A 15,610-nucleotide genomic window follows, 5' to 3' on the forward strand; every position below is an offset into this window, starting at 1 on the left:
AAATATGGAAATTGCATGGTAAAACGGGCCTCATGCTTCAGCGTGAAGGAATTTTTGTTAACTTTGTTATTTAACGAGATATGATGGTCAAGTTTCGTTTTTCAATTGAAACTATATATTTTTTTTTTATACCATGCGATAGTACTTTTCAAGACGAATTCATTAAGCTTTAATATGTTTACCCGATTTTTAATAGTTTTCAAGCTATAACGCTTCAAAGTTTGCTAATTCTCAAGGAAAAATCTCGGTTCGGCCCCGGGCGGTTTCATTGATGCAGAAACTTCGCATTTTACCATGCAATTTCCATACTTGAAATTTTGCACTCGGCTGATAGTTTTCGAGTTAGAGCTCTTGTTAGAATTGTGCTTTTATAAACTTTATCTTCTAAAGGTTTGCAACATATATAAGAATGTTAGAGGAAAGATGTCCGAAATTCACGACGACCCGTACCACTTGACTTATTTCGACGGACTGAGGATCATCGCTTTCTGTCTCTGCTAGGACCCCATCCCTCTTTCTGCTTTAAGGAAAAACAGACCCTTTTCCTCAAGACTCGAAAGTGGCAATCGTTGCATTCCAAAAGTTCTGTATCACTTAGACTGGGACACCTTGTATACCAATTAGGTTAAAGTTACATAGTGAATTTAGTAGCGTGAAGCTGATACCTTCAGATACCGATCAGCGGGGAAAAAATTTCAATTTGAAATGTAATTACAGCTGAATATATGTAAAGATACCGAACTTATTTGTGCACCTAACATATTCATAAAAATAAATCGGAAAGTTAAAAATGAATGAATATATACAGGGTGTCCCAAAACTCGTGTAGGAGCCGGAAATGGGAAGTAGTTGAGACGATTCTGAACAACAATTTCCTTTGCAAAAATGTCAGTGGGGGCTTCATTTTTGAATTATTAACGAAAAACACCGACCAATCGCAGCGCCCGATTAGCGCGCGATTAGGTATTTTGACGGAATCGAAGATACGCGGGTTTGATAGTTTTTAACTGACTTCGAAAAAGGAGGAGGTTACTCAATTCGACATGTATATTTTTTTTTTTCTTAAATTAATTCTTCTCATTAATTTTTCCGGAGTAGTGCACCTTACTGCTTTACTCAAATACTCTCCTAATTGAGTACTATACTGTGTTAAAAGCTGATTCAAATCGGTAAGCCCCAGTTCGTTGCCTCTTCCTGTGAGTGCTGTCACAATTCTTGAAATGTTGTTGTTGTTTGTTTTATAAATGTACGTAATCTGTTTTATATCGATTATTGCACCTATCGGTCCAGTCTTGCTTGCTACAAATCACCAGTCTCGCACAAGTGTTTTATCCCAAATCATATTACAATACTTAACATTATTCCTTAATTTCTTCCATTAAATTCCTTTAGATGTCCGTTGAGGCCCACTGACACCCTATTATAGCTCGGGCATCTAGGTTCTTGTAATATATTGTAAAACATTGATGGCAGAACGCAAGCCGGCTGTTGATGGCACGGTAGTGTGCCACGGCATGGTGGTTAAGAACCACTGGGTCAATAGTTGGCAGGACTGGCGCAGACGCGCCGAATCAGCTGAGTGTGCGTTCATCGCGCATCGAACGGCGCTGTACCATTGGTGTGCATCCGCGGAAGTGTCGTCGGCTGGCGAGGAGTTTCACGAGCGCGGTCTGCAGCACGCTTCCACGCACCGCATTGCCGTATTTTCGGTGCGCTGTGAAACGCTTGCGAAACATACTCGTTCACGTTTACTCGATTACGCCACGTTTCGCGAGAGTCGATCGAGACCTCTCTCGGTGTAACGATTAAAACGATCGAACTGCGCTCGAATGAGAGGAATCTACGGGTACTCCGTGGTAGAAGACGTACGAGAATATCACGAAAAGTGCGCCGACTAATATATATCGATCGTTGTTTCACGAGCACGAGGGAAAAAGTGAACCTTACCGGTTAAGAGAGCGCGAACCCACTCGAACGTCAACGATCGAAAATTCAATCCAATCCCGTGAGCGTGCTTCCGAGAGGGATGATGCTGCGATCGCATTGACCGAGCGAGCTTCCTCGGGGTTGATCGTTACATTGAAAGAACAGCCGCCAAGGTTCTCCTCGATGCTGCACAAAATGAGAAACGGGAGGCAGACATAGGAAATCTAAAATAGTTCAAGTTTCCTTTCCGCGTGAGAAGACCCAATTTCCGAGTCTCGGTTCTTGCATGCGACTGTGTAGCAGTAACGTGGGACAGTGGCGCCCCTCTACTGGACTGCTAGCTACGACAATACTCATCGCAGGTGTGACTATTTCAAAACACGTTCTCATCCCTGGTCGTTTCAGTTTTGGTCCGCCATAGTCTTTTACGTTTCTTTCTTCCATGAATGTTGCGTTGCGTTTCCTAGTCCGCACTCGACCGCAGGTTTAGTTTGTTTATTAGTTATCCTTCTCAATGGCGTAACTAAAGGGTACACAGCGCATGCTAATCCCGCGCGCCCCTATGTTCAAAAGGGTTATAATTGGGTCGTAACCACAACTCGTAAAACATTCGATTACAATCGTATTGGTATTTGCGATTACGATTTTGCTCGTCGCTGCTTGTAAGAAACTGCAAATCTCGGCAGGGACGTAGTGGCAGCGAAATGGATCATCGGGAATCGTTTTTTTCTAAATGATTTATACCACGAAAAAGACGATTTTTAAAAATTGTTTATAAAAAAAAGAAATATACATGTCGAATTGAGTAATCTCCTCCTTTTCGAAGTCGGTTAAAAAGCTTCGCCATTTTGTTAGTTTATTACGAAAATGATTAATATCACTTTCGACTATAGCGATAAACCTATTGAATAATAATCATTTCGATTTTTTTGCTTTATGATACTACAAGAACTGCAATCATCTTCATTCAACTTTGATCGTGAAAAGGATCAACAAAATATTGTACAGTTATAATTTCAGCCATCACAGTAGAGTGACCCCTTAAATTCGACGTGGTAACATAGTATGTAAGACTGTACACAAAAGTTTTGAAAAGTGTACAGAAAAACAGATTTTTCCTCAGCCATGACCACCGAAATCGAAAATTTATATCTCTGGAGGACAAGATCCGAATTTTATATCGGCTGAAGAGCGGAAAAATTGCAATCCGTCGCCAGGAAGTTGGAGTCGAACGTATCGACGGTTCGAACGATCCGACGAAACGAGAATAAGATAAGAGCCGTAGCGAAACTCGGGTCGTCGGTGAGCTTGAACAGAGTCGTTCGCATAAAAGACAAGCTGATGCCAAAAATGGAGAACTGTTTAATGATGTGGATATAGGATTGCATCCAGAAGAACAAGAAGACAGAAGAAGAGCGACGAACGGTCCAGATCCGAATTCGGCGCTAGGCAAAGGCTGGTACGAGAGGTTCAAAAATCGATTCCCTCTGCAGAATCTGATAACTCGCAGAGAACAAGCGGCAGGTGGCACGGAGGCAGCTAAGAAATTTTCGGAGAAGCTGGTGAAAACGATCGAGGGTGTTGGTTATACGGCCGATCGGTTGTTCAACGTCGCTGAAACCGGTTTCTATTGGAAGAGATTGCCCCATCGTTCTTGTATCTCGAAAAACGAGCGCACCGCTTCCGAGTTCGAGGCTGCCAAGGACAGAATAACGCTGCTTTTGTGCAGCAACGCGTCGGAGGATTACGTAACTAAGCCCATGTTAATTAATCGCTCTTCAAACTCGGCCGAGATGGAAAGACTCGGCGAGTTTCGGTTGCCTGTTCACTGGCGAGATAATGAAAAGGAGTGGACGACGGGTGGCGTATTCCACGATTGGTTTTCCAACTGTTTTGTCCCTGAGGTAGAAAATTACACCGATAGGAGAAACATCGACTTGAAGATTTTGTTGATAATCGACGACGTGCCGTGTTATCCGAGAAATTTGAACCATCCGATTATTCAAACCGCTAAACCAGGGTGTAATAAAGACATTGCAACTGTATTACATACGTCGAACGCTTGAATTCATTATGGATAGAATGCGTCGCAGCGAAACGTCGATACAATTGTTGGAAGAGTTTTCTATTTTGGATTCGGTGGAAATTCTCGGTTCGTGCGTGAAGGACCTGCAACCTTCGACGTTGAATGTTTCCTGGAAACGCATCTGTCCCGGAGTAGTTACGATGGAGGGCCATTTAACACTGGTGGCCACGGAAATCGTTCGTGTACTAGACGTTGCTCGAGCTTTGGGCGGAAAGGGATTCGTTGACACGAACGAGAAGGACATTTACGAATTAATCGACGACGATAAAGAGTTAGACGAAGAGAAATTGGTACAATTGGCTGACGAATCTGTCGCGAATATTACGGATGACGATGGCGGCGAAAAATTGATACGATTGGCTGACGAATCTGCCTCGAATGTTACGAGTAACGATGGCGATGAAAGTTCGGAGGAAACGTTCGACGAATCAGAGAAGAACATTACCTTGAAGAGTCTCAACGTCGGATTCGAATTGCTGGCTAGAATGCTGGAAACTCATTTCGCGGAAAATGATCCATCGACCGAACGGTTCGCTGAATTTAAGAGACGATTGCACGAATGTCTGGCTCCATATCTTGAAATCCAGAAAGAATTGGAACCTAAGGAGCAATTTCTGATACTTGAAATCACGATAGACACGACGACGTGGGAAGATGCTTGTTCGTGTGATAAGAATATTGTGTTTAAAGATGAAATAATTTCGCAACACGAGAATGCGCAACCAGAAGTGAAAAAAGAAAGCAACTTAAGGGGTAAGGCCACTCCAGGTTCCCCAGAAATAAGCTAACTTCGAGAATGTTTTTCAGAAACTCATTAGAAGCGGTGAAAAATTCAATTCAAGCTTTTTTGAGGATCAAGCCTTCGGTACGAATCGAAAAGTCCTTCACCATTTTGCGATCTGAGGCTTCGTTATAGAGATATAAGCAGTTGAAATTTACAGGTGTGACTTCCTATTTATGTTCCGATCAGCTGTTTGTCCTATATACCATATAAATATTGAGTGGTTCCTAAGTGGACTCCTGAATAACGGACTTGGTGCGTTCCACGTTGTACAAAATTAGACCATAGGAAGTCGCGATACGCGAGAATTTTCCTCGTATGACACGACGAAGACATGACAAGCTGTGTAGATGATAAACGAGGAAAACAGGACATTTCCTCGTATTATATAACGCATTATTCTAGAATTACGTTATATAAATAAGTGGTCGCGTATTGTAGGAACTCGCGTTACACAGCAATTTAGTTTATATAAAAGGTTTTCAATAGGAGGTTTAGGATTTTGTTTTTTCATAAAATACAAACGGTGTGGATTGTACACGATTCTTTCATTTTAATGAAATTAAGTACGAACAATGATGTCGTTTAAGTGATCATCGCGACTACACTGATAGGCGTATTTTGTTATTGAAAAATAAAATTTTAAAGTCACTTTTAGAAAAGGTTTAATAAAATTTGAAAACAACAAAGTAGATTGAAACGTATTCCAAACATTCGAGCGATTGTATAGATAACATTCCGAAAATCATATTCGAGGCCAGTATTGGTTCATCGTCAAATATAACTGTCTCATAGCTGAAATAGAATGAATCATACGTTAAGACCAAATCTTATTGACTGTCCAGTCGGCAGAAGTCAACGTATACTCAGTTACTCGGTGGTCAATGTCCATTACCGTCAACCTTCGAACCCAGTTGTAACTTCGTGTTATTGCGAGGAATTGTTACCGAAATATATTATATTGTTACGATATAATACGATAAAAGGGTTGAAACTATATCTTTTTGTCCCTGAACAATTAATTGTGAATTACGTTGAGCACGAAAGTTATCCTGACTTATATTTTAATTTACTTATTTATAACGTTACACAATACTCCACGTATATTACTCAATTGCTTGGCTTGCGAAAGATTAAATTCGTGAAATGTGTCACGTTTATTACATAAAACATGCAGAGCGGTCTTATTTAGCTGGCCGCCATTGCATTTGTCGCGTGGTGACACACGTGATACAACGCAAAAAATTCAATACTCGTCAAAACGTACTTGTTCTAACTCTGTAAGACGTATCGTACACAAAATACAAAACAATTGTAAATCGCGTTACATGCGAAATATGAAAAAGAAAAAAGGGTGGCCGAGGCTAATCCCCGTTTCCCTACATTTATTCAAAATGGCAATGATGATAATAAAAATAATGAAATATGATCAGATTTTATATCAACGATATTTGTCTTTTTAGACCTCGTAGCGGAATAGGGCCTGAGCCTCCGCAGAGCAGCGACAGCGATGAATACACAGCGTCTCACGGCCATCAGCAGCAAGTGGGTCATGGCCACGGTCAAGGACAGGTGGAAGCGTGCAGCGTGCCCAAAGTCCACGTGTCGGGACCACCTAACAATGATGAATCCTCTTCCATCATCAATGGGTGAGTGCAGCATTTCTTTCCTTCTACTTCTGACGATGATTGTTCACCTGTTAATCTTTTTAATGGTTCTTATGCCAAACAGGTATATTTTAATGATGTTTTTATGTAGTTTAATGAGATTTTTTAAAGGGGGGAAAGCCACCATGGACGCATGATACGAAGCTTTGAATAATTTCAACATTCAACAAGTTTTATTAGAACAATTAATTTAACGGAAGATCTATTTGTTGAAGTTTATTGTACATATATAGAATGATAAACGAATAAATTTTATTTGGATTTCTAAAATAAAATAGCGATGTTGATAAAAATGTCGTTTTTAGCACAAGATTTACTGTCAAAAATGTCTGTAGCAAGAAATGTTCTGAATTCATCGTAAAATCCGTATGTACTTCTAAGGTATATATCACGTAGAAAATGAAAATGATTGATTGTTTTTATTTTTGGTCTAACCATACCTGAAAATTCCATTACGATAATTAGAGATTCATTCGAAGAAACTTGTCGTGTAATGGCATCAGCGACGTTATTTAATTTCAAATTGTGTATCTCTGAAATATGTTTTTATTCAAATAGTTACTTAATTATAAAATTCTAAGAGTATGTAATATTCCTCTGAGTCTGTGGTAGTAGAGACAATTTTGATAGCGTAAAATTTCAGTGATTTTAAAATATAAATACATACGTGAAATTAAAATCACACGTATATTGGAAACTAAGCTAACATAGAATTTAAATAGAAAAAAAAATTGAGAATAGTTAAACAATTCTACAGAGCAATGTAAATAGACAGCGAAAGGAAAGCATTGAACCATAACCACAAATACGTGTTTTGCATATTGCGAATTAAATTCAATTCAACGTTGGTCGAGTTTGGTTCCGACAAAGGGAAGCTATGACCTAGTTAAGTGCCTTTTGTGCGGAACGGGGGTTGGAATGTAGGGGTTGATGAGTATATACGGATTCTAGAGTCCTAGCCACTAATGGCTAGCCATTTGTATGTGCAAAACATGTTTCGAAACCAGAGATCAAACGAAACAATTAACTTGTACAATAACTAGTTAGTTTTAGAAAGCGATCCAAATAACAGTTACTATCGAATAGATTGACATGTTTGGCGTATGGTTTGTACCAATCTATAGATTTCATTATGTTTATTACTCTCTGTAGAGAGTATTTGTATTACTAAATAGGGACTAAATTTTTTAACAAAAACTCTGTGACTTCTCAAATACTATTCAGTCTCTTTTGATTTAACTATCGTGTCACGAACGTAAACATCGTTTTGTTAAATTTAATTTAATCAAATGTAAAATACGTATTACCCGATTGTATACTTGAAATCGGAATAGGATCCGAAACACGTAAGCGAGTGATTTTACTGTATCGCAAGCGTGAAAATTTTACATCGATTTTGATCGAGTATTTATTTCCGCTTCGACTGTTTGCTTATACTATTCTGTACACATGCAAAGTTTCAGCAGAATTGACGTGGAAGACTTCACGGATGTTCCTTGTCAGTCCCTCCTTTCGTAATACGCACGAGCGCGCCTCACAGATCAATTGTGTCTGACTCCCAATTACACAGTTCATACTCAATTGACCCTTTTTCCAAATGCACACTGGTCACCCATTACTCATATGCACGCCCGCCGCGCAAGGCCAGTGTGTGCCAAACTCATTAGGCACTGCAGAGTAGCTGCAAAAGACGAAATGTAATTGATATTTATGAGAATGTACATAAATTAATTATACGCTATTAATGTTAGCTGAAGTTAAAGTCGCTAAATTTATATTTAAAAAAAAAAAAGAAAAACTCACATTCACGTTAAGATACGACAACGCGTAACGTCTTGCGCTCATGTCATCTGAACTAACCGTATATATTGACGTCGATAAGATTTCAACGATACGAATAGAACCAACTCCTAACGTCAAGTGTTTTTAAAACATCTTATCGTCGCTGTGATGGCACTTCGCTTTGTTTGGCCTGCACGATACGGCAGTACATTTTTTGCAACGGCTGTATGTGCATTGTTCCGATATAAATAATTTTCTCGGATATGGGAATGCGAGTTCTCGAATCCCACCGTTACGTAACGTGGTACATGATGCGAGAGGTTGTGTCAAAGTATTAGCATATCACGTCTGATGAATTCTTTCTCAGCTTTTGAGATAATAGGAAGACAATTTAATCGTTTCGTAAAAGTTCGTCGAGAGTTTGTCATAATAAGGTATTAATTGGTAATGGAGGTTAATGGCAAGGTAAGACATCAGATAAACTGGCATTTCTAAAGCAGTATTTATACGATTGTTTTGAGCTTGAATGATTGTGTCAACATTATCATTGCATAATAGTGTAGTATAAAAATAAAAACGTGACAAAATTAAAGTTCAAAAACCAAATTATTAAACTAGCTATAACTTGCAGCTAGTATTTAATAAATAAATTTACTCAGAGTAATATATTTCTATTTTTCAATTCGGATTTTGTCTTTATTCATTTATTGCACACGTTCTTTCAATGTTCAATGTTCTCGTCTTTGCGATGTATAGTGGGACGTTATTGCATTCCAATATGCTTAGAAACTTCTGAAGAAGCGCTATGATATTTTCAGAAATCATTATCGATTTCGCATATCTTAATAATAGCTAATGATAACCCATAAGCGCGTCGTAGTAATTCTTTACTTCCGGAAAACGGTGCTTTTATGGTAATACGTTCGTGCGAAATTACATTAATGAATTTAGTCGCCGCGTTATGAATTATTAATCACTTGTGTCCATAGACACTTACTTGTTGAGTAGTTTAGAATTTGAAGTATCTATTGACGCGTAGTTATTTCAAATAAAAGCGTTGGTCACTTGATCATTTTATCGAACGTTACTACATGCCAGATAATAAACAGTTGTATTTTTTCATTCCATAAGTAATACCCGTGGAATTTAATTGAATTTTGGAATTTCGTATAATGATAATAATAATTGCAGAGGATGTTATGTAATTTTGATATAAAAGAAAACGTATTCGTATGTCTCGATATCCTTCGAAAGGTTAATTTCAAATGTAATTACTTTTTATTCAACAGTGACTCAAATCCGAAACGAAACGTACAAAATAAAGTTAACGTTGAGACTGACAAATACTGGTTCTTGTCTGCAGCGAATAAATTGGAGCGTGCAAATACCATAATTCTCGTTCGAGAGCAAAGAAATAAGTACCGAAACTATAAAAACAGCTTTGTTAGTTTGCATTCGCACGGAAAAATAGGAATTCCGCTTCCCCCCTCTTCCCGTTCTTCAGAACGGTACTTGCGTGTACACCGTTACACGTCGATGAACCGATTTCCCATTAGTAAATAAGCTTTCAGGATTGGTTACCTATTTTTAGAGCAACTTTTATATATCCAAGGCTGTGGGATCTGTTAATCTAAAAATACCCCGTGCGGAAATTCTTTTTTATGCGAGGTATTGATTCTTCCTACGGTCTTTCGATTCGCGAGGCATAAATGTATTAACGTCGGTTCAGCTTGGATTTGTTAAAGTGCGCCAAAGATAAAATGTTCTGCGACTGGACTCGACAGGTTGATGGATCTGTTCGATCCGTTAACCCTTTACCGGTTTGAGTACTCCCAGGCGAATGCGAAGTTTAACGTTGTTGTACAAGTACTCCTCTTGTAGACACGGGACGATACAGTGGATTTCCAAGTAACGCGAATTTCTATGACGTGTCTGAGATATTGCGGCTATTGTTTTCATACAGTTGAAAATTTTGTGTTCTTGTGTATAAAAATCCATGGATTAAATGTTTTGCGTTGATTATTTTACATAATTGAGTGCAAGCTTATCTAAAGCTGAATGCGTTATCTAGTCTCAACATACCTTTTGTGTTAAAATGATAAGAAGTTATAAATAGAACACATTTTTAATGTTATGTGAAGATTAATACAAAATAACGGTTGAGTAAATTTTCAGAATTTATATTTAGTTAGTCGTGAATTTATTACACAAACCATTTTTAAAACTACTGAAGTTTTGCAGAGGCATATATTCCCGTTTCTAGCTATTATAAAAAAGCATAGATTACTGAATCTATCCATGTGCTACAACACGTTTTTCATCCTGTGCAGTATCTTATCGTAAAGTACATACGGTATGTCGGGGAAAGTAAATTATAGTTGTAATTTCCAACGTATCACGTAGAACGAGGAGAATTAATTAAGAAACTATGCTGGTTTCTGTACATTTAGGTTATTCGGTGATTGCTTTTCATTCTCGTAACACTAATGAACACGCAATGGTAACTCTGTCTCAAATTAGAATATGTGAAACCAATTGGTTGCAGCACTCAACGCAATTGTAAAATTTGGTTAAATTGGTCATGTAATTAATTTTCGTTATTAGTATAGTTGTATTAAATTGGGTTGTATTATTAAGTTGTGGAAATAAATGTAGCTTATACAGGACAGATAATTGAAATCCAAATGTACGTGTTCTATATTTCCGTGGTCTTTAATTTTTTACATTACTGATTCATGAAATATTGAAGATCGAAGTGAGAATTTTAGAATGTTAATTATTTTTTCTTTACAAAACACCGATACCCTCTGTTAAATGCCAGATCCAATAACACTAGTTACAGTATAGTAGAATTTTCCAGTGCGTTACGTACGACAGATGGTTTTAATTGCTATCGATTATTGCAATTTCCCAGTACGGTGAATGATAAGAGAAACTGGAAAGAGACGTTCACTGCGTATCTAACACGCTTATGTCCTGTTTTGTTATTTATCCATTCGTATGTAATTGTCTGTACATTTCCTAGCGATTTTCGTAGTCTATGCATATGTCACGTCATTATCAGACATTCTGTTCTGTATTGTCGCGACATTTCCAATGAAAATGCTTCAAAGCATTGTTAGATTCAAAGCTCTTTCGTCGGGGGAAAGAATTATGGTAGAAAATTCTTTTTCCTTTTGAAGAAAGGAAAAATCGTGTTGCCTCGTGTGAAAAACATGAAAAGCTGTGGAACGAGCAGCCTCGTACCTCTTGCACGCGACTTAGTCTAGAGAAAAACTCAAACTGAGGTGGTTGCCTTCACGAACCTACGTGCACGAATGACATGCGACATTCTATGCATGTCGAACATTTGTTACGTTACCTTAGAGCAGGTTCTCATACTTCTTCAACTATAACACACCTGAATGAAACATACTACGCGGAATAAAACTTATACTAGGTTCACGAATCTAAAAATCTTTTGGATCAATATTATATTTGTGACACGATATTTCCTTCAAATAGATATTCGAGATTGTTAGTGTCAACTAGAAGCTGAGACTGATTCATCTGAATCAGTCTTTCGTTGATTGTTTGGCGATAACAAATAATTTTGTTCAGTGCAAAATTGTAAGTGGAATGCCATGTAGAGGCTTCAATTTTTGCCTGAAAGAAAAAAATTAAAGATTTTCTTGTTTGACATCTTGAATATGTTCCTCCAGTCAAATTTAGAAGTAACTGGTGATTAGACTGTACTTATAAGGATATTAATACGCAAATATCGACAAACTGAAAGTGGGCCAAGTATCTTGATTATTCTGACAGTCATTCGTTCCGTCTTCTCGCATAGAATGACATTCTATGGCTTCTTAATGTAAGCTTTTGATATTAAGGTTAATCTCTCTGATCCACTTTTAGCCCGCGTTGTAGTTATAGCAATTTTAGACGGGTACATCCTACTTTCGATACCGCGCTCATTCCCGTGGTAATAAGATTTAACGAGTAGAAAATATTTATAGCGGGACGGTGCATTGCGTTCCATAGATGCTTGGGAAACTTCGTGATTTCCTATTTTCATCTTTCATTACATTCGTTACTCTCGTCCAACGCAAATTAAAACCAAACTTCTTGAATTGTTCTTGGTAGTTCGTGAGAAAAAAGAACTCGTTTGACTTCAGCGCGATATACAGAAGTTAATTTACTAGATAAATTAGTGCTATGTACCATGATTTTCTACTATTAAATAATACCTTTGATGATTTCTTTATTTATAATACAGAAAATTAATATGATGTGTGTTTCACATACGTTCCACTGAAATAAAGAAACAAATTTACGCTAGATAGAATGCAGGCATTCATAGTATCAAGTGTTCGTGTATGTATGTATGTTATAACGTCGGAAAAGAAAGAAGAGATTGCTGTCGTATTCATGAACTTTCTTCGTTCAGGCTGAAGAAGGCTTCTCTTTTTTATTATTTAATGATACGATATAAACCTTGTTTTTGGTTTTAGATTGATGGAGACCTCCTCCAGATAACACTATCATTCTCGAATATCTGTATGAATAGAGCAAATATTTTTCGTTTGGCAGATAAATAGTGGTTTTAAAAATAATTATCGTCTGTGGTCGGATTTCCATTGAACGCAAGACTTTGGTAAACACCGATCTTATGCAATATTGGTAACAACTCTGAGCAGACGTAGAAAAATGCTTTGTCTCGACTTATATGTATATACTCTACGTTGATAAAATTTGCGATACCATTGCATTGCAAACAGCACGTCCTCTTTGATATCGGTGTCACATCTCACGTAAACGATTCACGGTATATATTTTTTTATTATGGCGTATTGTTGATGAATTTAGTTGATTGCGCGTAAAAGAACTTATAACATCTAACATTTTATGGGCTTGCAGACAAATGTTCCCACATTTTAAGCGCATAGTAAGTAGAAAATATCAGTTCTGACCTAAGTTAATACTCGAATAGTATGCGCAACGTATCAACATTTTATCTAATTTTCACTATGCCAATACTTTTGTCGCATACTTTTGTGCATGGATGACGTGGCGGTCAACGTGCTAAAGGATCTCGTTATCTCCGTCAATATTGTACAGATAACGAGGCTCCAGCATGAAAATTCTGTCCGTCGAAGTCATTTAGGGTCTCAATTGCCGTCCCCTTTCTTCAGCATCGTCTCGTACGAGTAAATGAAGTCTCGTCGCGTGAAAAACGCATGCACGGGTAGCACATGTGCGCACAGACGCACGCTTACACGTGTCCCAAGCATATCGACCGACCAGGGAACGTCGCAAAGCCCCGAGGCTGATCCTTGAGCAACGTGTAACGAGACTCTAACCGAGAATTAAAAGCACGAAGACGACGGAGCAACCATCGAAAGGCTTGCAATTAATCCGACAGACAGCGCGAACCCACGGAAGCCTCGTATGACAACCGACATGGATTTGCGTCACATAGAATTGGCTTCCTATCATATTTCTATCGATCGAATCGAAGAAAAGGCGTCCTTAACGCCAGGGGTGTTTCTACGCTACCCGTAGCCCCGACGCCATTTTGATTTTAACCCTTTCTTCTCGACATATTCGCTAGATCCATCATTCTATCGAATCATTCTATTCAACCAAGTTCTTACAATTAACATAGCTGATTTTCTCCCAAAAGTTGCTCTGTACGCGTTGTAGGAGAGCCTCTTGGTCGTTAACGAGCTGCAACCGCTCTTGTCGAATCACTCGGTACTCGTTAGCCCTGTTAGCGTAGGCCTTGGATGTCTTCCCAATAATGATATCCAGAGTACTCGTATTTCGATAAATAGAAGCATATCGTTAAACAAGCCAACTTCCACGTATGCTGCAGTCTCAACGATTCTCAGCCCAGAATGTAAGTGCATTGGAACCAAGCGCCAAACGAATTCAAATTCTCGTTATCATTCTGCGTTTGGCCACCCAAGCATCGTTTGAAGCGACATTCTTGTAACAGATCTTTGAAATTTGTGAAGATAAATGAGGAAGTCTAAGATCGCAACTTAAAAGATAGGAACTTGAATAGAAGTTATTTATAATGATTGATAAACTTAATTTTGCACATGGAGCGACGTAGGAGGAAATACACCATGCAGTGATTTTTATTGGACAATAGAAGGGAAAAAGGAGAAAGGAGAAAAGAAAAGGAGTCGTCGTCCTCGAATCGGTGGTCTTTCTCGAATCGACTGTAGAGAGTTATCTGCGTTTATGAAATGACTGATTTATGATGTTCCGTACGCGAACGTAAATGCCTCTTCCTCCCTCGTTGATGCAGATAATGGCCATAGCGCGAATGCTAATATAATTTTTACGTGGCACGTATCTCGGTGGTCAGTCTCCGTTGAGCAAGATAACGTCGTCTTGCGAGGCTGAAAACAGTTTCTCGAACAGTAGCACCATCATCTTCTTCCTTTTCACGTACGTTTAATATTTGTGGTTCAGCTCATATTCGTTCGTTCTTTCGCGACGTGACCTACGCGTGCTTCGCAACAGACAGATAAACTCGTTCATGTATTTGCATAAATCTTGTTCGATGCAGCGTTTGCAAAATTATTGATCGTTTTCTAACAAGTCGTTCAGGGGTCGCGTTGGTATATTATTCTTTTGGTGTCAAAGAAGATTAGAAAAGAAAGGTAACATATGCTTCTTTGTTATTCTGAAATGTCTGAATATCAAAATATTTCAGTTCGGAATATTAAAATATCAGAATATTGTAGTTTGAAATATTAGAATATTTTTATTAAAGTATGAGGATATAGGAATATTGTAGGATTCTGGTTTAAATTTCAAAATATCAGAATATTTTATTTTGAAATATTAGAATGTCAAAATATTAATGTATTTTCTTTTAAAGTATCAAAATATGAGAATAATTTATTTCAATTTTCCATTGTGATGTATACAAGGAATAAGAAAAGATATTTCGAAATTCAACCCCTAAGGGTGTAAAAAGGGGTACAACGAGGAATATTTTCTTTGTGGTCGGATTCGCTTGAAATTTGGTCTTAATGCTCTTTGATATAATTAATGAAACACCTATTTCAGCAGTTTAAAAAATTCAACCCCTAAAAGGACGAAAAGGAGTTACAACGTTTGTATGGGATATATTTCGTTCGTTGTCGGATTTACTTCAAACTTGGTCTTAATATGCTCATTGATACAATTATTTTAAAGTTGCCTTATTTCGGTAAATGTATCTAGAAACTTCAAATTCAACACGTAAGTACGTAATATAGAATAAGAATAGTATTTCACGCGGGTGAAACCGCGGGGCACATCTAGTATCAGATAAAAGTACGACAGAAAAGGGCAGTGTCGTGTATTGTAGATTCATTCTTGTTACTA

At 38.0% G+C, this 15,610-nt stretch overlaps 1 protein-coding gene across 4 annotated transcripts in view; it reads left to right on the forward strand.

Annotated features, from left to right (window-relative positions):
• Positions 1–15,610, forward strand: part of LOC128890077 (GRAM domain-containing protein 2B-like) — a 60,829-nt gene that overhangs the window by 4,551 nt on the left and 40,668 nt on the right. For all 4 annotated transcript variants that reach the window (XM_054148272.1, XM_054148274.1, XM_054148275.1 and 1 more), the window contains one exon: positions 6,257–6,442. In XM_054148272.1, coding sequence (XP_054004247.1) covers positions 6,257–6,442 — 186 coding nt within the window. The remainder of the gene's footprint in view (positions 1–6,256; positions 6,443–15,610) is intronic.

Source organism: Hylaeus anthracinus, unplaced genomic scaffold, assembly GCF_026225885.1.
Source record: "Hylaeus anthracinus isolate JK02 unplaced genomic scaffold, UHH_iyHylAnth1.0_haploid 12000, whole genome shotgun sequence".
Taxonomy (NCBI): Eukaryota; Metazoa; Arthropoda; class Insecta; order Hymenoptera; family Colletidae; genus Hylaeus; species Hylaeus anthracinus.